This window comes from Lolium rigidum, chromosome 3 (assembly GCF_022539505.1).
Source record: "Lolium rigidum isolate FL_2022 chromosome 3, APGP_CSIRO_Lrig_0.1, whole genome shotgun sequence".
In the NCBI taxonomy this organism is placed as follows: Eukaryota; Viridiplantae; Streptophyta; class Magnoliopsida; order Poales; family Poaceae; genus Lolium; species Lolium rigidum.
The window spans coordinates 400,463,287-400,491,113 of record NC_061510.1 but is presented as its reverse complement, the minus strand read 5'-3'; the positions used below and the strand labels follow the sequence as shown (position 1 = coordinate 400,491,113).

General features: G+C 42.7%; 2 protein-coding genes across 2 annotated transcripts; both read right to left on the bottom strand.

The window, feature by feature from the left end:
* Positions 1-1,688: 1,688 nt before the first annotated feature.
* On the bottom strand, positions 1,689-18,132 carry LOC124697760 (protein NO VEIN-like). Its single transcript, XM_047230304.1, has 14 exons — positions 17,905-18,132; positions 17,653-17,823; positions 15,831-16,165; positions 15,347-15,659; positions 14,930-15,034; positions 14,085-14,271; positions 12,093-13,894; positions 11,777-11,989; positions 9,334-11,598; positions 9,115-9,227; positions 7,947-8,331; positions 7,543-7,851; positions 4,327-4,584; positions 1,689-3,846 (listed from the first exon to the last, which is right to left on the bottom strand). The coding sequence occupies exons 1-14, from the start codon at positions 18,130-18,132 to the stop codon at positions 2,752-2,754; spliced, it is 7,779 nt and encodes a 2,592-aa protein (XP_047086260.1). The 3' UTR covers positions 1,689-2,751.
* Positions 18,133-20,388: 2,256 nt separating this feature from the next.
* Positions 20,389-24,783, bottom strand: LOC124697758 (hydroxyproline O-galactosyltransferase GALT6-like). Its single transcript, XM_047230302.1, has 7 exons — positions 23,982-24,783; positions 23,628-23,854; positions 23,231-23,518; positions 23,007-23,135; positions 22,730-22,903; positions 21,296-21,403; positions 20,389-21,047 (listed from the first exon to the last, which is right to left on the bottom strand). The coding sequence occupies exons 1-7, from the start codon at positions 24,781-24,783 to the stop codon at positions 20,841-20,843; spliced, it is 1,935 nt and encodes a 644-aa protein (XP_047086258.1). The 3' UTR covers positions 20,389-20,840.
* Positions 24,784-27,827: the final 3,044 nt, after the last annotated feature.

Sequence of the window (27,827 nt, the reverse complement as noted above, 5' to 3'; positions counted from 1 at the left end):
GCTTTTTTCAGCTGAAACTTGGCCCAGTCGTCCCTAATGAAATGCAATGCGTTATAGCCTATTTCTGTTAATTCTCTGGCTGCTTAATTCACCATCAAAAATATTCCTTAGGGCATGTACAATGGGCTGATGTCAGCCTTCTCTTACGTCTACCACGTAAGATTGAGGAGAGAGAAAGAAGAAAGAGAAGGTTGTCTTTCCTTAGCTAAAGGATGATTTCTTATGAAATAAGAGAAGACTATTTTCCCATTGTACCATTTATCTTTCCTTAGCCACATAATTTTCTACTAAAAATAATTAATTCTCATTTATTGTAAGGGATGATAATAAGGGATAATGCATTGTACCTCTAATATTTAGCGTCTTCTCTAGATGACGTGGACTACTAAGAGAAGGTATGTCTTCCCTACCATTGCACATGCCCTTACATTTCAAAAAAAAAGTATTCCTTCAATCTCGAGTTCAGGATCATCAGCTTACTTTTCAGCAAAAGAAGGATCAAATGTCACCAGTTCCGCTATTGTCATCTCATATTGCAATACCGCGGTTTCCCAGCCTGCAGCTTGTCCCACAAACATAGCATCTGCCTTGGTGATTGGTAATGCGGGGTGTAGTAGTCGTCTATGCATCCAAACTGTCAGAACTTGACACGGTGGACGTATACGACAGGTTGGATTTGTAGAAACGCTCCACCCACATTCCCATGCTCACGTCTTTCATTTTGAGAGGCTGCGCACAAACGAATGTGAATTAGACCCCTGCCAGAATTTATGTTCAGGTTATCGTTTTTCTGAACCAAGTTCAACAATGGGTTTTCTATCGACATTTTCAGGAGTGCTATACGAGCTCAAAGATGATCTTAAGGTTCCAACCTATTTTAAAACAACACAACAATGTGTTTTCTATTGACATTTTCAGGAGTAAATTATTTTATGCAAATAGTTGACTCAAGAATTTCCATAACATGCAAGCCAGAAGCAATCATCTGATCTTATCCTTAATTTATGGTTGGTAAATTCTGATACAATGGAATCTACGATGTCAGAAGGTATAACATATCCAGGACATTTGAATATGTTGGATAAACCTCTTCTGGCCACTCCTGCAAATTACAATAGATAGACAAAAAAAAAAATTTGGTAGCATAACCATGCAAAGCCGAGATAAGTAGACTTCCACCTAGTAACACGTCTACATAATTCGATATTACTTTGGTAGGCCCTAAACTGTTCAAATTCAGACTAGTTGTGTACAGAAATATATGGTGTAAAAAATATGCTAGGAGGTCCTAGGCAGCAACACAGAGTAAACTGTCGATTATCCAACAGATTTATTCTAGTTCTAAAAAGCAACTGTCCAAGTACAATACCTACTAGAACAAAGAACTGCATCTATTACAGAACCTCTGGCGTACAGCAACTACAGTGCTACTAATAAATCATTCCATTCTCAGTATATTATAAGAGAAATGGTCAAGAACATTACATCATAATCATATTGTACTACTCCCTCCGATCCAAATTAATTGACTCAACTTTGCCTAGATATGGATGTATCTAGACGCGTTTGTTGACTAGATACATCAATATCTAGACAAAAGTTGAGTCAATTAATATGAATGGTTCAGTGGTTCAAGTATTCCATTTTGAATATGGATAGGAATGAAAGTAGGATAAGACGAGATTGAGTTGACTCTTTCATCAAGGAAGTTAGCTGAGGCAATAGAATTACTAAATAAGTTAAGTAAGAAGTCACTTCTTACTCTTTAGTGCTTGACATATGAACAACAGAACATGTCGGAGGGAGTACTATATTTGCATTCAGAGGGGATCTAGACCAAACAAAAGGTGGTAATGCATGTATATCTCATCTCAGTAAAACAATAACATCAATATGTAATAAAATAGTTCCTTAGTTCAACTATGAAACAAAGTATCAAAACAGCTTCACATGTTGTATGCACTGATAATGATGTATTCAAAAGATTCAAGGCAACAACTTCCTGAGCACATGCAAAAAAACTTATTATACTGAACCAAAGCCAGCAACATGGAGACATTAGTATGAAACAGATTCGCAGTGAGAATATGATATGTCCCACAGAAGTCACCATGATTTAGTCTCTTTAACCTGTCGGCTTAGGCAAACCCAGGTCTTATAGCATTGGCATGTAGTCAATGCCCCAAAAAATATGTCTCCTTTTTCTACTCCATGTTCACTTCATCTGCCATGCTGCAGAGAACAAAATCCATCAGCTCAAGACCATAGATAGAAGTGCACCGCTAAGATTTGTCAGTATGGCCGCAGGATGGGTCTACAAAATTTACCAGCGCAACAAAAAATTGGTCCACAATGTTCGAGGACTTGTGGGCAGCGGACATCCATGTCTTCCACACAGCCATACATTCAGCGAAATGGTTCTCTGCTGACAGGATGCCGATGAAAATCTCGACTGGCTCGTCTGGTAGGGGAGGAACTTGCCAGATTGGGTGTTTCTGCAGTGCAAAGCTAGCACGTGTAGTGGGAAACTCTGATTACACATCATTATCTCGTTATAGTAAAGTGTCTCGTCTCATTTCCCAAACAGGAGGGGTGTCATAGACCCATAGGTTGGATCAGCAAATGCATTTCTGTGTGTCGTATTCCGCATCTGTGTCTCAGGGACAGAAGACTTACAGCAAAGATGGAGATCTCACTGATTACCAGTGACAAGTTCATACAATCACTTCAATCTGCAGATAGTCGTCAGGGTTAGCTTCCCTGTCCCAGCGGCATCAAGAGAGCGAGATACAACTTTTTCTTCTTACAAAGCTTGTGCGGGTTTTTCAACAGTTTAATGCTTGCTTTCTTCTCACCAGACATCAGGACACGGGCAATGGTAAAATCATCCCCCTTCTCCAACGCAAACTGCCATTCCCTTGCCGTGATGTAGAACCAATCTTTGTTTGAAGATGTAGTCGCCTTCACCTCCACATACTGTATCAAATTATCTCCACGGGTGATGACAAGATCATAAGGAAGTCCGGATTCGGTTTCTCCATTCACCCAGTTGACATTTTTGGACCCTAGCCGATCAACAAAATGTTTGTAAGCCAGAGCTTCACCAACCCTGCCGGTTCTTAGTAATTCTGCTGCGTCTGGACCGCCCCTATGGAGCCTACCCCTACCTTTTGAAGCATTGGACGTTTTATCATTGAAGTCTATTACGTCAGTATCGATAATTTCACTGGGTGAACCAGTCCCCAAGTCTATATAAGAAGGTGCATTGTCCGAGTTAATGGAAATCACCATCTGAGGCTCATCCAAGGTTGCCACTGTACTTTCTGTGTGTACCGGACTTCCTACCATTATATCCTCTTCTATAAGCCAATCCTCTTCGAGGTGAACAGGAAACCAATTATCTTTTGTGTTTGAGCACTCAACATCATTCACCTTTATCTCGTGCAGGAGTTCGTGCTTACTTCTGTGAGATGTTCTAAAATCAGGCGTTGTTCTCCCAATATTAGATGGCCAACTTGAAACAGCTCCATCTGACCTCTGATGCTTGGGAGTATTTATATCACAGGCAGAAGATGATTCGACTGGTTTGGAATCAACACACTGGTCAGCTACAAACGAGGAAGAGAAGGACCAAACTGCTTCCTGTTCAGGCAACACAGGCATATTCTGATTATTACTGATAAACGACTCAACTTTTTCAGCTGGGGTGCCAGATTCTGCCATGGTTTTGACCATGTGCAGAAAATTCGCAAAGTGCAGATCAGGGGATCCATCAAAGAAAAGTCTTGAAATTTCCAGAAACAATGAATGTGAATCAGCTTCTTTCGTAGCATACAGAATATTTCCCTGAAGATAGGTAACTCATCAAATCACATGAACTTTAAAGCTCATGGCAGATCATATAAAAAAGCAAAGCCTTAATAATTGAGCTCATCAAGCATTCAAGCAATGCCTTGTTCGCATAAACTTCTAAAGGACTTAATTTACGTACAGTCAACAAAAGGTAAGAAGGTCATACATAATTGAGCTCATCAAGCATTCAAACAGACTTGATTTAAGTATCTAACAAGTATTAACAACCAATTGTTGGTGATTGCCAGTTACTGATACAATTTATTGAAATTCGGTGGTGCCATATGGGAGGACCTGAGAATGCAGAATTAAAATAACTAAGCAAGCAATTATCCATCATAATAACCTTATAAATATGCAGGCAATAACAAGAAACTGGTAGCAAGGAGGTCATCACTTGCACTAGTTACTACTTACTATCGTAATCACTTGCACTAGTTACCATTGTGGTGGAACAGAAAGATTAGTACTAACCTGCAAAAGACAATGGCATTTGAATCTTCTCTTAGAAGAACTCACATGGCCTTTGAGCATATACTTGTGGAATAACTTTTCAACAACAATAATCTGAAGTTTGCTAAGATTCATGATCTCATTTTGCTGAAAATTCATATAAGCATCATTATGCATCTTATAGATGTAACGTTGCATATATGGTAAGAGTCCACAGATCAAAGTAGCCTTTTCCCTGTTGTCAGCCGTGCCATAGAATATTGCTTCACGATACACAACCTATATAAAAGCAACAAAGGTTGATGAGAATCATACTTAGCAGGACTACCAGTTAAGGATATGCCACTCCCTAAGCCAAATTTATGGGTAAAACATCACCTAAAACATTAGTAAATATAATATGCATCTGGTGCACTTGCAGAATTGGTAAAAAGAAGTATATACTTTCAAATATGCATCTTCCAATGTCAAGTATGTTACAATTTACTCCCTCCGTTCCTATATATAGTGCCTATTGTTTTTTCGCATTTGTTTCAGATTGTAAGCGCAAAGCTGTGTTTATTTTGCAAAACCCCCCTTCCACCGATTTACTCAAGTGCTAGAAATAAGGAAACAATGAACGTACATCCTGAAAATCTGGAAACAGATACTTGATCGATCTCATCTCTCCCAGGCTGCTTCTCTCTCTCTCACGTCTCGCGCAGCAGCATCTCTCTCTCTCACGTCGCCTCGCGCAGCAGCATCTCTTCTCTCCCGCGCAGGTTCTCTCTGTCCCAGGCTGCTTCTCTCTCTCACCCGCGTCCTCTCTATCACGTCTTCTCTCTCGCCCACGCAGGTTCTCTCTCCCACGCATGGCAGATGAGATGGGAAACCCGGCATCCGCCCTTTCCATGGCGAAGGATCGTTGGGCCGTCGCCGTTTTCTCGCCGGAGCAAGTCGCCGACGTGGAAGAATTTCCACACTCTTGCGAGCACGAACCTTGGTACGTGCCGGACACGTACGCTGAAGATACAAATCGTTGGGCCGTCGCCGTTTTCTCGCCGGAGCAAGTCGCCGACGTGGAAGAATTTCCAGACTCCTGCGAGTACGAACCTTGGTACGTGCCGGACACGTACGCTGAAGATACGGAGGTTCCGGATTCTATCGAGGAGGAAGGGAATGATATTCTTGCCGGAGAGAGCCAACCTCTTGAAGCACTTGAAGATATCGAGCGGGAGATTGAAGCTGCCATGATTGCAAACGAGAAACAACAGGCAGATGATGCCCAATGCGTTGCCGAACAAGATGAAGGCGATGATATTGAACTCAATTTTGGTGTCAGGCTAGACTCAGGCGAGTTGCAGGTGGTCAAGGACACGCTGAAAATTTTGCTGCCAACGTACCGTCCTTAAACAATCATCTAGGAGTACTGCACTACTCCAGAAAGTACCCCAGAAAGTTATGAACACATGTTATGAACTTCTGGAGTAGTGCAGTACTCCTAGATGATTGTTTAAGGACGGTACGTTGGCAGCAAAATTTTCAGCGTGTCCTTGACCACCTGCAACTCGCCTGAGTCTAGCCTGACACCAAAATTGAGTTCAATATCATCGCCTTCATCTTGTTCGGCAACGCATTGGGCATCATCTGCCTGGCAATGATCTTCAAAAAACTGGCCTTCTTGTTTCTCGTTTGCAATCATGGCAGCTTCAATCTCCCACTCGGTATCTTCACGTGCTTCAAGAGGTAGGCTCTCTCCGGCAAGAATATCATTCCCTTCCTCCTCGATAGAATCCGGAACCTCCGTATCTTCAGCGTACGTGTCCGGCACGTACCAAGGTTCGTGCTCGCAGGAGTCTGGAAATTCTTCCACGTCGGCGACTTGCTCCGGCGAGAAAACGGCGACGGCCCGACGATCCTTCGCCATGGAAAGGGCGGATGCCGGGTTTCCCATCTCATCTGCCATGCGTGGGAGAGTGCCATGCGTGGGAGAGAGAACCTGCGTGGGCGAGAGAGAAGACGTGAGAGAGAGGACGCGGGTGAGAGAGAGAAGCAGCCTGGGACAGAGAGAACCTGCGCGGGAGAGAGAGAGGCGCTGCGTGAGGCGCCGTGAGAGAGAGAGAGATATGCTGCTGCGTGAGGCGACGTGAGAGAGAGAGAAGCAGCCTGGGAGAGATGAGATCGATCTGTTTCCAGATTTTCAGTATGTACGTTCATTGTTTCCTTATTTCTAGCACTTGAGTAAATCGGTGGAAGGGGGTTTTTGCAAAATAAACACAGCTTTGCGCTTACAATCTGAAACAAATGCGAAAAAACAATAGGCACTATATATAGGAACGGAGGGAGTATTTTTAACTACCACTTCCAAAGTCCATCTCACTACTACCCACTTGTAGGATGAGTAGTGGTCCGATAGAACATAACATAGCGTGTAAGTACAAAAGTATTTCCCATGAAAAATGCTTTGAATTTTTAGATCATTCCTTTGCCTTTTAGTTTCCTAATAATAGTTTTAAAAATCGCAATTAGTAGCTTATGGTATAAATAATATTGGTGAAGTGCATGAAAACCGCTTGTACCAAAGTAAGTTCATTGGTCACATCGTTACATTTATGCTAACTAGGATTTTCCAGTTCTCCTAATTATTATATCAAATACTACCTCTGTTCCAAAATGTAAGCCGTTTTAGAAAGCTAAAGCTTCCTAAAAGAGCTTATTGGAACGGAGGTAATAGATAATATGGCCTAATAAAGCGGGCTGGGGAAAGTGACCGCCAGGGGACCACAAAGTAAGTTCAGTTCTGGTAATGCAAGGGCTTGTTACAGCCTTCTTAAACCCGCTATAGCATAGTGTGCACCAGCACTTCGATGCAAACACATTTTAGGTTTTCGTATGATTCATTTGTTGCATTTTTTCCATGCTCCACATATTTCAATCATTACTCAAAACTTGAGACATACTCAGAAGTCACAACCCAATAACCAAATACAAGATTTATGTTTCTGCAAACACAGCTTACCACCACGCTTTTGCAACACGCTATTTAATGAACTGCTCCTGAGTCCTGATGGATACCACATGGAGCCTGAGTTTGTATCTAAACTAGGCAGTTAGCGCATAGCAAACTTATAGTTTTCGATTCTGTATTACTATGCACAATAGCTAAATGATGACTTACATACAGCATTTCCAGCATGAGGACTTCTGGATGTAAGGAAGAACCTGATAAGCATAACATTAAAGCAAGAATTATATTACCTTAGAAAGTGCTGGGATACCTAGGCTTTTCATCAATGCAGCAACTCTTCCATGCAACATTTCCTTATCCCCGGAAGAAAGCTCACCAAATTGTATGAAGTTAACATCACTACAGTCCTTAAAGTGCTGCTTCAACTCGTCATCATCTAACCAGCAAACGAGGCCAAAAGATGGATGGAGAGAGACCCATTTATCAACCATGGTTGGCAATATCGTTGCCTCTAACTTCTGAAGATAATCTTTCAAGTAAGCTATGTCGTTCATCTTGTCACTCAGATCAGTAGCCCACATCACAAATACACGGAAGACCTATGTATAGTGTTGAAACCGTATTAATATTTTGAAGGAGAACTCCCAACAGTCACTGCATAACTTTAGGCACTTCATGCACAAAAGCAACTCACCTGATGGACTACTTGTGAAGGCAGCACAACATTTGATAGCTGCAAAACCATGTCTACATAATCAGATGCTGTTGGCACTTTTGGTACAGCACATGCTTCCATAAAGAATTCACAAAGGCTTGGGTAGGCTGAGCACAGCATCCTTCTCGGAAACATTCTCTTCTTTCCCCAAAATAATTCATCTGTTGTTGCAGAACAACCTGTTGGGTCATTCCAATAGAGGTCCTTTGGGGATAAAAATTTACCAGGGACAACCTCACTAGATCGAGAGCGGAGTAATGGTGTAAATATAGAGGGGCATGACATGAACTCCCGCTTGATGTCAATCTTTGTATCAGCCGCACCTTCTGACATGAAGGTATAGAATTTGCACATCTGGTCCACACTGAAGAAAAGGCAGGTCAATCATTACAAGTTAATTTGACAAAGAAAAATTGCATGTTTGTGTGCAGTAAAAAACTACATGGTGGAAGTAGGGTTGATCTGGATATGTTCGTATTAGTTCTTAACATGGGGAAAACAATAGCGCTTTTTCGGCACTAATAGCATGATATATCACATCTGGAGAGTCCACGCTAAATTTTAGTAATTTTTCTCAGTATGGTGCTATTTGCAAAATAGCATGCTATATCGCGCTAAAACGGCAAAGCGTCCGCGCTGCTTTTTCCAGCCTACTGGCCCAAGGGCTCGAGTTTTCCTCCTTATAAAATGAAGAAGCTGCTTTATGTGTCGTGGTGATGAACTTCAATCAGCTGGTTGCCTGGTTCCTCTTCTGAATCGGAAGATTACATCGCTAATGCTGATTATTAGTAAGTAATTTATGCTATGTTGTTGCCCCGTAGGATGTTGATGTTAGGCTTCTAGAAAATTGTAGACCTATTTTTATATGTGGTTATGTATTGTTCTGTCATTTTTGCACTATATCCTTTATTGTTCTGATGAAATCCTTTATTCTAGGTTATATATGTTTTTTTTTCAAAACGCTATTTGAAATATAGCACGATATAGCGTGTATAGCATTTGGAGAAGGCCGCCGCAATTTGTTTTAGCACGCTATTTTAAACACTGGTTGTTAAACAGATACCCACATTTTAATCAACCAGGTATTTAGATTATAGATGGAAAATTTGAAAGTGTTTAGATGAGTAAACTATATGTTTTCTAATACCTTGCATTAAAAGGAACTTGTGATGCTACCCATAATTTCAGGATCATCAAAGCATCACTGTGGGATACATTTGTTTTAAACCCAATGTCCTTCCTTAGTGATATGCTGGATACCTGTTCCACAGAAACAAAGTTTCCAAGGTGAGTGCTCATACAAGTTAACAAGGATAAATAAAGCCTTTTTGCTATTGGATGAATGTTAACAATAAGAAATACAAACCTGAGGCACAGCATATGGGGCCACACTACCAAGCAGGGAACGCACGTTTTCAAAATCATGAAACAAATCTGTTGCGTAATGGAGGTCATCATCAACAGTTGATGCTATCCATCTGAAGCTTCGGATACATTTCATAAACGATGACTCAACTGTTTTGTTTTCACCACAATGGATCATGTTTGTGAGACACCAAGATTTTGCACTATAATAATCATCCCAGAAGCTGTCAAGAATCTCCAGAAGATATATGCAATTTTCTCGGCATTTTTTTGAAGAAAATATTGATAAAATGTTAGCCAGTTCTGGAGACTCCCAATCATCCACTCTAAAGGATGTTACAGAAATATCACCTTGTGAAATTCTTTCTGCTATCGAAGAATCAACTTGGGATATGTTTTTCTCAACTTTCACTACTTGCACAAAGTCAGTCACACCCATCTCTTCAAAAAATTGCCTCCACCTCTTAAGCACAGATGGCAACAAATCTGAACCATGATTCATCAAGTAACAACTATCAAGTTCAATCCATCTAATTTCAACATTTTGAAGTAGCTTGCCTATGTCCACAGAATTTCCATATTCTTTACTGAAGTGAATGGGTTCATCAGCTGGGCATTTGTAGCCATGGTTTGTAAGAAAGATAGGTCTAGTCCGTAGTTCTGACACTATTTCTTCTTTTTCAAAATTACAGCTCGTACATGGAGACTGAAGATGAAGCATAATAAAACTCACATGCTCTATCATCATCTTATCGGACTTCTTAGCATCTGTACAATTTGGCAAGGACACAAGGATATGATTTTTGACAATTTCATGTCCAGACAGCTTCCTCACCCCAATTTTCATAAGAATGTCCATCAGATCATTTGCTCTCATTTCTTCCATGAGATACTTATTTTTACAGGACACAGAGAGAAGGCGTGGACTTACAATTCGAAGATTACTATACAGAATTGGGAAATCCTTCATGCTACTTTCGCAGTCAGGAGTCGAGTTGAGAATATCATGAGGCAGCCATATAGGGCCATCTGCTACAGAGCTAAATGAACCATCTGAAAGCGGAATGAATGGTAACTTTCTGAGAGCACATAAAAGATCGCCTTCAAGACTTGTTGCCGAGGGAATATTTTGAGAAGAATGCGACAACATCAAATGAAGATTAACAAAACAAGCACACAACCATTCTATCCCCAGGGACTCAATGCAACCCTCAGTTTGACAAATTGATGATACCATATCAATAAAAACATTTGCTCCATAGTCGTGAATACCTAAGGCCCTTGATAATGTATCAGGTATGGTGATATCTTTTGATAGATACCCAAGACCAAGATGCTGATGAAGCAAGTCATCAGAAAACAGCACTTTGGTCTGTTCATCCCAACCCCTGAGTGTGTTGCATGGGTAGACCCATTGTGAACTAGAACCTTCCAAAACCATGCACCGGGTAAGACGTAACTTGGAAAGGATTAAGTGAGGGAGCTTACAAAAGAATCCATGAACTTCTCCTGCTAGAGGAACGAAACTCATTATGGCTGTAACAGCTTTCCCAGGGCACCTCTGGAAGCAGGAAAGAGAACAAAAGGATTCTTGCGCGCTGACGAACAAAGAGGGGAATTCCGACAACAACCACTGGTTCCATGCATTATCTGCATCCACTTCCTCCCTGGAAGAAGGTAAAACAAAATCCCCTTGAAGAATGAATCTAAGACCATAGTTCCTTACAGGTAGAAAAGCAAACACAGGCTGTTGCTTCAAGTGAGGTTCATACTCTCCTTTCTCAGTCTCCTGCAAGGTAAATGCCAAAGCGATCTCTGTAGTGTGCACATCATGGCGTACAAGTGTGCCCTGTAACTTCTTACTAACTACCAACCAACTCATTATCTCATTTCCATGTGAGATCCTCACAATGCCATCACCAAGAGCCTTCCTTCTCATAATCAGTAGTGTGCCATTCAGCACATTCTTAAACTTGATACAATTTAGTCGGTGAAGGAAAAGAAGCAGAGATGGGTGGAGATCTGAAAACATGGATGCAATGGAGCACATGCCAGTGCCATCCCTGAATTTAGATCTAAAGGGGAGTAAAATGCAAGTGTTCCAGAGGGAACAAGCGTCCTTGTCATCTTCAACAGATAACATACTACTCAAAGAGCTGGTACTGTAGGGTGGAACTGCAGTTGGCAATACAAAACCAATCTGGCCTTCTGTAATGTCAAATTTCACATGGAAACCATTTGAATGGATCTCTGGAGCATCAGTTACCTGACATATTATAGACAGTGTTAAAAAGGGATGTAGAAGAACTTGAAACAAAGAATTTGAGTGACTGGTACAAAAAGAAATTCATGAAACCATAGATGGCAAAGCATGCAAAAGTAAAATCACGTGATTTGCAGCATTGCGATAACATAATAATTGGAAAATATTCTACTAGACCTACCCGAAATACTGATTTGAATCCAATGCCCTTATTTCCAATATAACCCCTATTGGCTCCTTTCTTTGTTGAATTACCAATATCACAAAGGGCTCTAATGTTCTCTGCACAGAAGCCCCTCTCGTTGTTCAGAACAATGATACCATTCTCCCGAAGAACGAATGCTAATGTGGGTTCGACATCCTCAAGATAAGTATTATCATCAGCATTTTGTATCTGAATAGAGTAGACAAATGTCAGCAGAAAACAGATCCCCATGCTCACACCAAACACAGGCACACAAAAGATGAGGTAAACAAGTGCGCACAGCAAACCTTACCAACTCAAGAAGTAAGTGAGAATCCTGCGAGTATAACTCTTGCGAAAGACAATGAAGTGCCCTGCCAAGTCGAGCATGCTGCTTCTTCAACAAACTATTCTCGGTGCAACTTGGAGCCTGGTCCAAACCAAACTCCTCACGCCGTATAGTCTCAATAACTAGAGCTGCTTCCTCAAGATTCGTTTCTCTCATTACTGGTGATTGGTTCATATTAATTGTAATTTCTGCCTTGGCTCCAATAGGACTTGACATGTTTTGCTTTTTGTTATTCATACAAATGACTTGATCCTTTTCCCCATGAAATGATTTACTATTATCATCCATCATATCAACATCATGAGGAATAAGCATGAGAGAGTTTTCAAGTGTAGGTACTTCAGATGCAGCTGATGTATGCCCAGAAGAAGAATGTGCTTCTGTCTTTGTGTGAACTTTTTCAGTTAAACAGAATCTACGGTAATCTTCAACCCACTCGGCAATTCCAAGTGACAACCCAATATCATGAAGCATGCAAAGCTGCCAAGTTTCTGTGGCTTCATGTAAGATGGCTGAATAGCAATTTTTGGTAACTGTTCGAAGTCCGGACAAAAGTATATCTGCTGCAAGACTCCGGAATTCAGAAGGTAGATAACCAAGACAATCAAGAACAAATTTGGCAACAAAATGAACAGTGTCATCAATGTTTGCTAAAATATCAGACATGAAGTTTCCTGCAGAAGATGGCTGAGACCTTTGTTGAACATGGCCAACAAAATGAGTAGAGTGGTCACGTTGTTCAGTACTCAGATTATAGGATCCCTCAGTCACAGATTTGCGTTCAGAATTAGTGTTCACTGGATCATTGTTGTTGTTGATTATGATACCTATTGCTCGTTGTGCATAACACTTCAGTAATGAAATTGGAGTGTTCGTAGAACCATTGTAAATGTGCAGCAAGGAAAGCAGCTTCACTGCCACTTGAAATGGTGAGCATTGAACAATGGCTTCTAAAAATTGGTCTACAGTGGCTGATGGATCTACCCTGATGAACTTACCATCCGTGGTCACAATGCAAGCTAGCTGTTGAACTGGACCTGTATTCAGCAGCCAGTGTATGAAGGAGCCCAGTGAAGGAGCAAACAACATATCCCAATGTGACCAAAGAAGCAGATCTGAGAGCATTGGAGCCTTAAGTAAACAGTTAACTGCTTCTCGTGAAGAAACTGTTCCAGAATTATAAGATGGTTCAACAGCATTGTCCCTCTGCCCACCAGCAATATTATGCTCACCTGGAGACATTCCGGACCACCGTTTCTCCAACAGCGAGATAGAAAACGTGACATTATTTGTTTGTATGCTCTTCCTCTGTCTCTCTGCAGAACCAACAAGTCCTTCGTCAGACTTGTATTGTGCCATATCAAAACTAATTGTTGGGAACTGCCTTTTGAGAAGCATAAGGAAACTATCCCCTGAAAAGTCCCCATCTTCTAGCCAGTTGCCCTCAGCTTGGGAGAGTAAAACTTCAATCTGTTGCCGCAGTACAGAAACTTCCAGGGACAAAGAACCAGAATTTCGCCCCTTCAAGAAACTACTCAACTTAGGGGGGAACTGATGACCATATTTTTCCAAAAACTCAAGGAAAGTCCCATGGCCAAGAGAAGTGAAATGCTTGGCAGAAAAATGATTAGTTACACATGTTTCACAATCATGAAGTGTCTTCAGGAATTTAATATTTTCCACCTGCAAAGCTTCAGCTCCAGATACTCCACAGTTGGACTCCAAATATTCAGTAATTCTCCTGACAACATCATCAGTTGTGGCATCTGCATGAACAAACGCCAGTCAAGGAGTATTTTTTTCTGTCAAACGGTGCAGCGGCTGTTAATGGTTATGGTTCCAGTTGCATATCACATAATGTGTCAGTGCAAATAACTGAGACAAACACGTAAGTGGGCATGTGTGCGTGCATATGTGTTGGAGAGAGAGAGAGAGGGAGGGAGGGAGGGAGATTACTCGGTCCAGGCTCATTGCTATCATTGGCTCCTTCAGCAATAAATTCAGCATTTTCTTTACTCAAGGGTTCAATTTCCATAACCTCTGTTGTGCTGTTAGGAATAGGACTTGATGACAATTTATTCTCACTAAATACATGGATCGCATCATAAATACTATCCAGCAGACCAAAAGCCATAGATCTAACCTGCATACCCATGCCACTGGACATTTAGATAGATGGCAAAATGCTACCAGAATTTCGTTGCAAAAAAGATACAGAAGGAAGAATTACAATCTGCCAATCAGGACACCAGCTATCCTCTCGAGAATATTTGTCTGTGCACCCCAGCTAGTAATGCAACTGGTGTACTCAAGATGAAAAAATCAACAGAAGTTGCAAAAAGAGGATAATTTTGAAGAAATTCATACCATGTCACTAAATTTCAACTCGACATTTCAAACGCAGCATAAAAAACAAGATTTTAACTCTGATAGTGTTAATGGGCCCGATTCACGGCCCAATTTGAAATACTATTCATAAAATGATTGCATTTTGTTTCTTGAGCAGTGCGTCAAATTTGAAGGTGAAACTATGAGAAACATATGTTGTATCTCCATGCTGAACTATTTTCAGATATATTTTTATGACGTTTAGCTTGTGGTTCACCTAGGGTGCACCATAAGACATTGTTCACATCAGGAAATTTATAGTACCGAGCATAAACAATCCTAACTTTGAGTACATTGACCCTTCTGATAAGATATTGTAGTGGGAGCTAGCAATTAAAAAGGAGGACGCACTTCTGCAAATGTATCTAGTTAGTAGATCCATTTATAAAGGCTGAAAAAAGGAATCAACTCACTGCAACATTTAGGAAGCCAATGCCTGGGTATTGCGAGAATATCTTTATTAAGTTCCTCTTTTCTTCTGGTGTTTCTGCATAGTAATCTGCTAGCAATTCCAAAACCTGCATCAGTGAGAAGTGCAAAATATATTAGATTTAGAAATAGAAAACAATTGATGGGATTAAGTTTAGAGTTAAGATGAACAAAATTGTATGCAGAAAATATCAAAGACCAATATCAGATAAATGATACAACCTAGAGACGGGATTGGGGGGGGGGGGGGTGAGGGGACAAACAAACACGATTACAAAGGAGCCACATGTTAACGCTGCTTGTTTCTTACACAAAAATACATATATGGAGTAGGTAGCTAGAGTTCACAATTATTCATAGAGAACATGAATTTGACCATAACTCACAACTAACAAGCCTACCTGTTGAACTGGAAGTTCACGGCATGCTTCTTTCCAGGTTGTTATGAATTTCTCCAGCTTAGCTGTACTTAGGTAGCAATTGGGTGATGCTTCATTCATTACCATTTGCACCTTTTGGCGCTTGGTAGGCTGTTTGCATGAAGAGCTAGGAGTCCTATTTTCCTGATATTTCCGTTTCTTTCCCGAATGAAAATCTGTATGTTTTCGTAGATCCTTCTGACAAGTGCTATCACCAGAACCACTGGTCTTGGCTAGAAGTTGAATAGCATCAACTTCATTTCTTCTGGCCTGTTGGAGGAACGAAATGTGCAACCTACAAAACCTCCCCAAATCAGAAAATGGAATACTCTGGTGCAAAATGAGAAAGGAAATAGTAGGAGGAAGGCTGAATGAAGTCGTTTATATTTCAAAGTACAGACCAGTACAAATGTTGGAGTACACAAGGGAAGTAAATAAGTAAGTGACTAAGAGAAAAGATACATACCCCAAGCTCTGTACACGCACGCCAAGTTTCTCCTTCCCAGAGACTGATTTTTGTTCCGCTAGATAATCCAAGAAACTTTCCGCTGTGACTTTCTCCTTAAAATTATCAATAAACTTCTGCAGGCAGTTGACAATATCCTCACTACTAAGCTTAGGCACCTTGGACAAATCAGCAGGTACCAAAAAGTAATGTACAACAAGTGGGTGCTGAAGAAAAGGCCCCAGCCTCAGCTCTTCGAACTGCCTAATGCCCTCGTTCTTGCATATCTCAACCTCCAGGTCATGAATAGACACAATTTGTCTTGCTGCAACATAACAATGGATGAATGCATTCACCTGACAAACAACAAGCCAAGTCCTTGAAAGTCAGCCAGCAGACAACCATGTGCAGTTCTCCCAAATATACTTTGTGATGATTTGATCATTAGAAAGAGAAGCTTTATGTGATGCAAACAATGAGCCAAAAGAAAAGCCTTTTCACGCTTACTGTAAAATGATCAAAACATCAAAGCAGTCCTATACTCCTATCTAATAGTTCACTACAGTTGATAAGATGCTTAAGTTGAACTGTTCTAATATTCTCTAGCATCTTTTAGATAAATTCAGAAACCCTTTACATCAAATACCCTTCAAATAACTGCAACAATGCATGTAATTAATTCTCTTTCGGTCTCATGCGCCAGGGAATCTTAAATGACGCCAACTTTTGTCATTTACCCCATGCTTCAATTCTTGCGACAAGAGCCTAAGTGGCTTACAATACTATACTAAGGCACCTAGCCATGGGAGCATATTTGTTAGATTTCCGTTACTTATTCTTCTGTTTCAACATACTAGCAGAACAAAGGATACTGCAGAGTTTAGTGTGGTTAAATTATCTGGTAAAACGAAAATATGTAAAAAGAAACACACACACAAGATAGCAAGAAGAAGCAAGAAATCTCAAGTCTGAGTGCAGTCTGCAGTGCACTACTCAAACATACTCACAGCTTTACCAACACAGGGCCACAATCTCAGCACCACTTCTATTTACAACTGAAAGCATAACAGGGTACTATGCAATATCCAGCATGAGACAAAGTCCATACAAGCAAAACAAAGTTACGAAAAAGAGAGTAGAATATAGAGGACATGGCAGCACCGGCACTCTCTGATTTTGCCTCATAGTGCCAACACACAGTCCGATTAGGAACTGGAGCAAGAAGATAGCAAAGTTACGCAGGGTTAACATTTTTTCTCACAAATTCCAGCTTCAGCAGTGGCAAGATGAAACCATTGTAAATTCAAAATTTAAGGATTGAGAAATTTTTGAAAAAAAACCTACATGTACATGTAAGTGTGATCTACATACCTGTAAATTTTCATTAAAATATGTGTTTATTTAAGGGCCGCACACACAACAACCAAAGTGTGGGTCTGTAATAACGAACACAGCATCTATTATAGACCCATTTTTTCCTGTAGCCCTCTAATAAACAAGTCTCTCTATGAAAATTTACAGGAACTCCCTGAAGCTTTAAAATGTGGTTTTACAGGAACTCCCTGTAGCCGAGGCTCATTTTGCAATATTAGAGGCCATAAGCATAACAAAGCTAAGAAAAGAGCAGAATATAATATAGAGCACATGGCAACAACAACCCTCCCTGAGTTCGCACCATAGTGCCAACACATGAACAGTTTGATTAAGCACCAGAGCAACAGACGATAGGAAAGTTTGCAGGGTTAACAAGGAAAAAATCTCAACAAATCAGAGGTTCAGTTACGAGTCGTATACAGCGCGAACTACCGCGCTCTCTGCCAAGCAGATTAGCAGATATACTGACCGTGCCCTCGATAAGGAAGAGGTCGCGCAGGATGGGCACGTCGTGGAGCCGGACGCCGAGCGATTCCCACGAGTCGGCCTTGAGCGCCGCGAGCGCCGCCTGGGCCACCTTCCACCCCGTCACGCCCTCGCCGGCCTGGGCGAGCTCGTTCCGCGCCTTACTCGCGGCCGCCTGCGCCCTCTCAAGCACCGCGTGCTGGTTGCCCGGCGGCGGCGGCGGCGGAGCCGATGCGGGCGAGGCGGCGCCGGGGGCCTGGGGCGGCGGGTTGGGCGCGGGGTGCTGGACGTGAACGGTGGGGCGTTGGGCGTGCCCGGGGGAGGGGAGGCGCGGGCGCAGGTACTGCTGCGGATGTTGCTGGTGGTGGTGGTGGTAGGCTGCGGCGAGGGCGGCCTGGTTCTGGAGGAAGAGGTGCGGGAGCATGAGGTTGTAGGGGTTTTGCGCGTACTGGTGAGGATTGGGGACGTAGGCGTAGGGGTTCATCCCCGCCGGCGGCGGCGGCGCCTGCTGCTGCGCGGCGGCGGCGGAGGTCGAGGCGGCGCCATGGCCGTGCTGCGGCCTCTGAGCTTCGCCCTGGCCTCTCATCGATGGGGTGGGTTTCGGCGGTGCGACGAGGGGAATTGGGCGGAGGGGTGGAGGCGAGGAGCGACCTAAGGCAAAAAAAGACTACCTGGCATTGTGGCATCAGACTACACAGTTTTCCAATAGAAACACTAACTTTTCAGTCATTTTATTTGTACGGTACAAACAGCAGCCATATACATTGTACCGAACTGCATAAATTATATTTCAAACTTAGCTTTCTCTAGCTGTACCGAAAAAAGAAACAGTAGAACCGTATGCAAACAACAGTCATTTAACAATGAAAATAGCAGTAATTTAACAATACAAATTGAGTATCACTTGATTGAAATTCAATACCACTTGCATGTAATTCAAAAGCTGTTAACATTCAAATTCTGCAGCAAACAAGTGCTACAACTGAATCAATCATTCCAACGTATAAAATTTAGCCATTTCACTTGTACACTTAGACCACAAAATAATATAGTTAGCCCCATACCACTATAGTTAACCATGTGCAAAATAATATCTAACGATTTCCATGCTATAACAGATGATGATGATAATCACGACCATGCCCAAAATACTATCTAAAGAGCTTCTATGCTAGAACATATCATCATCATCATCATCACAAGGTGGAGCCGTCAAGAGCCAGGTCAAACTGATAATAGCATTGTACTTTTGACGCTTCAATTTTACTTCTTTGTCGGTGTTATACTTGTCCACTTTTACTTGAGGTCTTGTACACCATCTTTTTTCTTTTGCTGCACACCATTACTTTTCTTTTGTTGCTGCCAAAAAGAATTTCCATAATTTGTTTACAAATGAACAATAACAACATGTACCAGTTGCCATAATTTCCCGACCAAGACATCCTTTTCCCTTCAGAATTTCTTTCCGAGCGGGGATAACCCTTTTTTCCATTTTCCTCGCCACGATTTGGTCCGCGCTGTGCTTGATGGAGTCCTTTTAAACATGGGTTGCTGCTGGCTTTTGGGTACCTTTTGGATGGTGTTGATGTGACGAGGAATGTTGTCAAGTGACGCACCTAATCCTAGTCCATCGCGGAAGGGTGATTTGGGCTCACGGGTTTTACTTGGTTTATAGGTCGCCCTTTCTATGGGTCCAACATCAGAAGTTTCTTTCTTGTCTGATAATTAAATGGTAAATTGTGAAATTGAATAATATGTATTATGGGCACAAAGAAATAAATAAAGTTGGTAAAGTCACAATGTGCTAGACAAGAACTAACAAAAACCATTGTTCAAACAGAGAAAGATATCATAGCACAACAGCACACAAGTCCAGTCCTAAAGTGAGAGGTCCACATGTAGGCTAAGAATTGCATACTCTTATACCACTTACGCCAACTTCGCCCAGTCGGACCTATGGGGACGCCAGCACGAACGTCTGCGTATGGGGCACCACCTCCGTCCAACTACGCCCCCATATGATTTGACCAAAATGTATGTAAATTTAAAATTTTATTGATTTTTCGTTATATCTTACAAATATGAATGAATTTTATGTAAATCTAAAGAAAAATAAACCTGAACTAAACCCTAGTTATGGCCTGGGAAGACCGGGCGCAAATAGAGATGCTCTACTTCAAGGCGGAAAACTTCAGTTCGCAACTAGTTGCCAGGTGCATTCCATTTCTTTTGTGACAAAAATGTAAACTAAAATTCTTGATATACATTGGGTTGTCTTTTGTGCATATGTGAAGTTTTATAAAAAAAAATATAACAATATGTGATCTACACAAAACAAATGAACAATATGTGATCTACACAAAACAAATGATGTGTAAATAGCACGTGACACTATTTACGTATGTTTTCTCTTTCTTACACAGGTCACATATTGTCATATTTTGGGATGAAACTTCACAAATGCACAACATACAACACAATGTATGTCTAGAATTTTAGTTTACAATTTTGGAAACTTGAAAGTGTCACAAAAAAATAGAGTGCACCTGGTAACTAGTTGCGGAATATCCCCTCTCAAAGCAAAGAAAATGAGTTAAGAGGTACTCCCTCTTGTCCCGATTTGTCTAGATAGCATGTACCTATACACATGTAACTCGGGACAGAGTTAGTAATATTAATTCGTGGTGATTTATATAAATTCACGACCACAAGTCCACAACAACACGAGAAGACGCTCCACAAAACTGGCGTGAACCAACAAGATTGCTCTTCTCTGCCTTCTGGGCTGTTCATGAGTCATGACAAGAACCACAATCAGTCATACCAAAATTACCAGTAACTTAGCTAATCTTTTCTACCCTTCGCATTTACAAACGAAGTCCTTGAGCAGTTCTATTAGTGCCCACAGAACTTCTTTCTATATTATATATATGGTGGGGAAAGAAGAGGGCTACAAGGTGTTTCAGAAGAGGCCTTACAAGCCGGCTGTTCATTCCCTCAGTTTTTTCTACTAGCTGAAACTTGGCCCAGTCATCTCTAATGAAATGCAATGCAGTATGGCCCATTGTTAGTCTTCTAGCTGCTTTAATTTTCCATCAAAAAGTATTCCTTCAATCTCAGAGCTCAGTATCATCAGCTTAAGTTTCACTTTTTCAGCAAAAGAAGGATCAAATGTCACCAGTTCCGCTATTGCTATCGCATATTGCAACACCGCGGTCTCCCAGCCTGCAGCTTGTCCCACAAACATAGCATCTGCCTCGGTGATTGGTAATGCGCGGTGTAGTAGTCGTCTATGCATCCAAATTGACAGAACTTGACACTGTGGACGTATACAACAGGTTTTGATTTGTTGAAACGCTCCACCCACATTCCCATGCTCACGTCTTCCATTTTGAAAAGCTGCACAGCAAGCAAATGCAAATTAGACCCCTATCAGCATTTATCTTCAGGTTATCTTCTTCCGAACCAAGTTCTAATTATGTTGTGCTAGCAAATCTACAGTGGGTTTTCTATTTGCATTTTTAGGAGTGCTCGACGAGGAGCTCAAGGATGATCTGGTAAGTTCCATATAATATTTTAGAAATATGCAAATTCTTGTCTGAAAGAATTCCAAAACATGCAGAGCAGAAGCAATCATCTGATCTTACCCTTAATTTATGGTTCGTAAATTCTGATACAATGGAATCTGCAATGTCAGAAGATATAACATATCCAGGACCATTTGCATATGTTGGATAAACCTCTTCTGGCCACTCCTGCGAATTATAATAGATAGGCAAAGATAAGAAATATGTGTATTCCAAAGGAACTTAAGTGGTAGCCTAACAAGCATTGGTATCGGTAAGGGGGTAGCTTGGTTGGAATATAAAGTGCAGAACCATAAAAGACACTTCTAGTGCTGCAGTACATCAACTATTTCCACTCTGAGTTTCTGACATATTGATTCATACATGACTATGTGAAGCCGATGAAAATAGATTTCCACCTAGTAACTATCAACATAATTCACATAGTACTTTGGTAGATTTTAGCTGTTCAAATTCTGATTGATTGCATACAGGAATATATGGCTTAAAAACTAGATAGGAGGTCCTAGGCAGCAAAAGAGCACTCCTACCATACTTCTACAAAGCAAACCGTCCAAGTGCAAATGTGCAGAGCCCACAGGAACAAATAACTGTATCTTTCATAGCAACATTGGCTCATACAGAGATTACACTGCTACGAATAAATGATTTCATTTTCAGTATATTACAAGAGAAATGCTCAAGTTAAGAGAACATCACATAATAATCATATTGTTGTACTAAGTTCGCATTAAGTGGGGAGCTAGATCAAACAATGGTCGTAATACATGCATATCTCAGTAATAAAATAGAAATCAATACGTAATGAAAATAGTTCCTTCATTTAACTATGAAGCAATATCTTGAAACAGCTTTGCGTGGTTTACACACTGATAAATGATGTATTCGCAAGATTCGGGGCTAAAACTTCCTCAGTTCATGTAAAACATAAACTTATTATAATGAACCAAAAGCCGGCAATATAGAGGCGTTAGTATGAAATGACAATTATATGTTCAGTGCTGCATTGCATAGCTATCAGCTAGTCAAACAGTTAATTAAGCAGTAACAGGCAAACATCAGATCCTATAGCATTGGCATGTTCAGTGCTGCATTGCATAGCTATCAGCAAATATTCTTTATTAGATTTCATTATTATATATAATTATATAAATGATTCAGAAAATTGCATCAATGTGCCAGGAAACCATTTGTAATCTAAAGATATTAACTAATCACTGGCAGAAAGAAAATATAGCTAAAGATGCAGCAGAAACTGCATATAGAGAGGAGTAGCATGTAAACAAAAACAGGGTAGCTTCTAATGCAACTAAATTAGCAGAGCCCCATCTAGAGCAGTAAGTATGAGCGCTCATGTTTATAAATAAATTAGACGGCCAAATAACTTATGGACCATTTGCTACAGCAATATAATGAATCACCAACTTCAACCAGATGAAAACAAAAGGACAAGTGGGGACATTATGAAATCAATAATTGAAGTTTACTGTTTACCTCATAAGTAACAGCCCATTTCCCATCACGCATTGGAGTATGGCGATAATTCATGTTCCCTATATAGAGACTTTTACTGCTCGGTATCTTCCTAACTTCAGCCATTACTGATTGAATTCTGACAAAATTATCATCGTCACACTTCATAATATATCTTGCAGAGACAGCACGGACCTGCGAAAGAGAAAGGGTTCGTCACGATGGGGAACAGTCAATGTTCAACACAACTGCGGAAAGTAGCAAAATTTCTATACAAGGTAGTACCAATTACACTTACCCCATATTCGCATATCGCAACAGTCTTTAGAACAACCAGATCATAGCTGTCCATGAATGGCACAATAACAATGTCCCCAAAGAATTCCGCCTCCTTTTTCAACTCCAGGTTTACTTCATTTCTGCCATGCTGCAGAGAAGCAAATCCATCAGCTCAAGACCGTTGATAGAAGTGCAGCGCTGAGACTTATTAGCAGGACATCAGAATGGGTCTACAAAATTTACCAGTGCAACAAAAAATCGGGCCACAACGTTGGAGGACCTGTGGGCAGCAGACATCCATGTCTTGCGCACGGCCATACGCTCAGCAAAATGGTTCCCCGCTGACAGGATGCCGATGAAGATCTCGGCGGGCTCGTCTGGTAGGGGAGGGGCTTGCCAGATTGGTGACATCTCGAGGTGTTTCTGCGGCGCAAAGCTAGGATGCGTAGTGGGCAAAGTCCCCGCGAACACCGATTGCACATCAAGGTCCCCATTCAACGATAAGCCGGTGGCGTCCTCGAGCCCAAATCCCTGCAGACACCACCAGCGACAAAATTTCAGCACGGTGTCAGCAGTGTACCGCCATTAACATCTCTCATGCTTTACATCGCTTCGTGAGCATAAAAGGGAAGCCACTTACAATTCGGTATGGAAACGACGTCACGTGTCGCCCGTCGACATTGACATGATAGCCCTCCAATCCAGCAGTTAGAGTGAGAAGAAACATGCGGTCCTCCACGAATGGGTAGGGCCAATCAAGAGAGGCCTTCTTGGTCCTGCCGATGAGCCGGTTGAGCCACCATGAGGTGGTGGACTCCGTGGACCTTTCGTCCTGAATCCACTTCTCGCACTTGACCATCCCATCCACTGAATATATAACAATTCAATCGAATTTATCTTTCAGCCAGTGTAATATTCAGAGAGTAATAACTAGAGATAGTATTTCATCATCAGAGTCAGAGAAGAAGAGACAGGGTGTAGTAGTATACAGTACCGGTCTCCTCGTCGGCGCGTGACATCCACCCCTCGCACCGAATCGGCGTTCCCCACTGCATTCGGTAGCACGTGTTCTGCTCGATGGCGGGCTTGCCGCTCCAGTCGCCGCGCAGGCGCGGGTTGAAGTGCAGGATCCTGGGCGGGTCCTCGCCGTCGACGGTCTTGAGTCCCTGCAGCTCCATCATGAACTGCGAGACCATGATGGGCTCGTCGCCCTCCTTGAGCAGGATGATCTTGGGGTCCCGCTCGGGGTGCGCCCTGCGGGGCGTGGCGGCGACGGTGATGTAGGAGCCGAGCGTGAGCCCGCACGGCAGCTCCACGGCCCGGCCCCTCGCCCGGAACTCGTCCCCCGTGAGCACGATCGAGTGCGGGCACCGGCTGGATTCGTCGAGCGGCTCGTCGAGGGGATGGGAGAGGGCGGCGCTCTCGAGGTCCGCGAAGACGCGGGCCCCCGAGGCGGCGGCCTCGGCCGCGACGCTGCGGAGCGAGCCGCCGCCGCCGGCGCGAGAGGAGTTGAGGCGGGTCAGGTCGAGACCTGAGACGATCCCCGACGGCGCCGCCTCCAGCGTCTCCCGGTGCGCGTGTCTGGCGGGCCGCGCCGGCGCGCCCCGCCCGCCGGCGTCGTCGTCGAGGTGGAGCGGGCGGGACCCGGCGGCGCCGGGAAGGGTGGTGAGCGGCGGCGGCGACCAGAGGAGCAGCGCGAAGAGCGCGTAGGCGAGGAAGAAGAGCGCCGCGCAGCCCTGCAGCGCGCGGCGGCGGGAGGAGGCCCCCGCCGCCGTCCCCGCCAGCGGCCTCCGCATTGCGCCCCCGTCGGCCGGCGCGAGCCCTAACCCTAGGGTCCGCCCGGGCGGTCGAGCCGGAGGAGGGGAGGGGAGGCGCGGGCGGGCGGCGCAGGGAAAGATGGAAAGGGAAGGGAAGAGGGAGGAACGGGAAAAGCCGAAGGACGTGTGTGCGTTATTCTTTTGCGATGGACGGTTTTCGGTTCGTTCAAACCGATGTGGCCACATTATTCTAGTCTAGTCCTGTTTATTTATCTGATGAAAAGCAGCGCGCCTAAATTACTCCGTACAATCAATGCGGCGCGCGTCGCTTGCGTCGCCTGGGCCGGGTGCGCCGTGACCTGGTCGACGCGCCGTGGACGCGACGGCTTTGGGGTGCACGGACCGCGTCCACGGACGGCGAAGGGTGCAGCAGCGTGCGCCGGCGCTGGGCGTGGGCGAAGGGTGCAGCAGCGTGCGCCGGCGCTCCCGTGCGGTGGGGCATTCCCTCTGTTGACCGGTGCCGCCTGGGTCGTGCGTTGAAAATTCGCTGGTGAATCCCAACCGAATTTCTTTTTAGTAGTTTTAGTTGAGTGAATCCAAACCGAATGACCCCGATGGAAGACGCGTGATGTGGGGAGAACGGCATCGTGATGTGCGAAGGTACAGGTTTCATGATCCCTTCGTTCGTTCCTATTCCTGCGTCCTTTTCGCACAAAGAGGAAATTCCTTGTTGCCTCGAATACACGTAGGAGTACATCAACATAGTTGAACACATGTACCTCACGAGGTGGCGTCCGGCGAGGAGCTTTGTATCTTCTCCTGTCCCGCTCACTAGAGGAACTAATAAAAGCTTTTGCTTTCCTTAAAAAAAAAATAGGAAAAAAACTTTTGCTTCTCAGTTAAAAGAAAATTCATACCCTCACTTCTAATTAGTTGTCGTAAGACCATCTCCACTCCACCGGCACTCCGTAGTATATTTGAGACAGGTGGTGTCTTTGGACTCACACCGGATGCATCCAATAAATCATCAATATAATCTGGAGCCCAATAAAATCGCTGGCAAAAACCTGTCGGCCCTACATGTAAGGGCTGAGTTTGGGGCATCGATGCTTCCGTCCACGTAGGATTTCGCCCATTCTCTACCACCTCCACCCCTCCTGATCAGCATCCCACCCCTCTGAATCACCATTGCCGTTGCCGCCTCCCGAGTTTTTGACATGTACCTACTTCATGACGTTGAGACTCCAAGTGCAAGTGTTGTGTAAGCAGAGTATTTTCCCCATAAGGGTGACTCGAGGGTTTATATCGAACTCTCGGGAAACTGGACAAAGAGTATACTATTTTTCCTTTTTCTAGCAATCCTACAAGTAAAATAAATGTCTTGTGTCCCCAACTCCACCATGTGGTTGTCAAGCACAATATTTCATGTAAACAAATAAACACAAGTAAAAATAAAACAAGTAGAACTAGACTAGATAAGATAACTAAGTATGTAAAGGAGTTGATTGTTTTTGGAGTTTTGGATGCAAATAACAAAAGTAAATATTTTTGTATTTTCAAATTAAAATAGTGCAATAAATAGAAAACAAGATAAAAGCAATATAAAGGTATTTCTTATGCTAAAAAGTGAACCGGAATTCATGGATTCACTTGACTATTCTCTCTTTAAGTTGTAGTGGACAAATAACAATTCATCAACGAGATATGAATGTGCAAATAATAGTATGCATAAAATCAGAATTAATATGGGCACCACGTCCTAACATAGAGATGATGCAACACATTTCTCTTATGCTCCACAAGAAAGAAACTTCATCAATCTTGTATTAAGAATTAACAGAGCATAGCCATAAGTACTCTAACATGAAGTTTGAATATCAAATATGCTACCTTGAACAAATAAGATCATCACTACTGTCACCTGGCACATGCATTCACTTTATCCATAGTGAGGTAGCAAAAGAAATGGTAAAGCCATAATAGATCTTGAACATACGGTCACTATCCAATCACTAAAACTATGCTACTCCATCTAATACACACATCACCCCACACACACTCTTGCATATATGTTCGATCAGAACAAATACTCAAGAACGAAGTACATAATATGATTAGATTTCATAGCACAATATGATAGAATAAGGATCTACCACGTAGGTATTACAAATATGGTCATAATCATGGTAGACAGCTAATATGGCACTAAGAACTATGAAGAACATGAGAGAAATAGATCAAACTACTGCCACAAATCCGTAGTCCAGAGGTGGACTACTCTCCCATTGATCATGGTGATGATGAAGAAGACGTTGGAGAAGGTGGAGATCCCTCCGGCGGTGATCCCGGCGGATTTCCCCCTCCAATCTTCTCTGCAGCAGCCTCCGTTTTCGTGTTTATGTGTTTGTGCGGTGCTCTCCTCCCGAGAACTCTTCGAAGCCATATATTTTTTTTAGGTCAAAATACATCGGTGGATGAAAGAATCAGGGAAATCGGACGATCAACAGCCGAAAGAGCCTAGGTGGCGTGATGAGTGCATTTTTAGCATGTTTTTGCATCATTATCTTATCAAGATATCATTGAGTAGTGGTAGAATTTTTGTATTTCACCGCGCTACTACGCCCTTTTATGCTTGTCTACACAGGATCTCAAAATAATAAGTCAATGATGAATATGAAGGTGGTCGGTTGTGTTGTTTGTTCAACCCGCCCACAAGGCTAGTGCATTGCTTCTTGACTCTGACAGTCTGACTACTTCGCCGAGACACAACACATACGCCCAAGGATTTTCGACAACGATTTTAGGATGAAAAAGGATATCTATTCACGCGGGTTGTCTTCGGCATCGGGGAGTATGACACATACTTCATGTGCAATAAAGATTGCACCCGGTTGTGGGGCTTCTCATCAGTTCATAAAATGCACGGCCACTACGCGCTATCTTGCACATAGAGCTTCCTTGGATGCAGCCGATGACTATCTACACATGTCGAAGTCAACATGCTTCGAGAATATTTATAGGCTTTGTCGGGCATTGGTGAAGGTGTTTGGGCCAGATTATTTAAGAGCACCAAATGTAGAAGA

What these genes read in the sequence shown, in the direction of transcription:
- LOC124697760 (XM_047230304.1), bottom strand. Translation starts at nt 18,132, where the DNA reads ATGAACCCCTACGCCTACGTCCCCAATCCTCACCAGTACGCGCAAAAC. An exon ending in CGCCCAACCCGCCGCCCCAG is followed by an intron (nt 17,824 to 17,904) that starts GCCCCCGGCGCC and finishes GAGAGGGCGCAG; the next exon opens with GCGGCCGCGAGTAAGGCGCG. An exon ending in CAAGTTCCTTTTAATGCAAG is followed by an intron (nt 8,332 to 9,114) that starts GTATTAGAAAAC and finishes CCTTTTCTTCAG; the next exon opens with TGTGGACCAGATGTGCAAAT.
- LOC124697758 (XM_047230302.1), bottom strand. Translation starts at nt 24,783, where the DNA reads ATGCGGAGGCCGCTGGCGGGGACGGCGGCGGGGGCCTCCTCCCGCCGC. An exon ending in AATGGGCTGTTACTTATGAG is followed by an intron (nt 21,404 to 22,729) that starts GTAAACAGTAAA and finishes TATAATTCGCAG; the next exon opens with GAGTGGCCAGAAGAGGTTTA. An exon ending in TTACGAACCATAAATTAAGG is followed by an intron (nt 21,048 to 21,295) that starts GTAAGATCAGAT and finishes CTTGCTGTGCAG; the next exon opens with CTTTTCAAAATGGAAGACGT.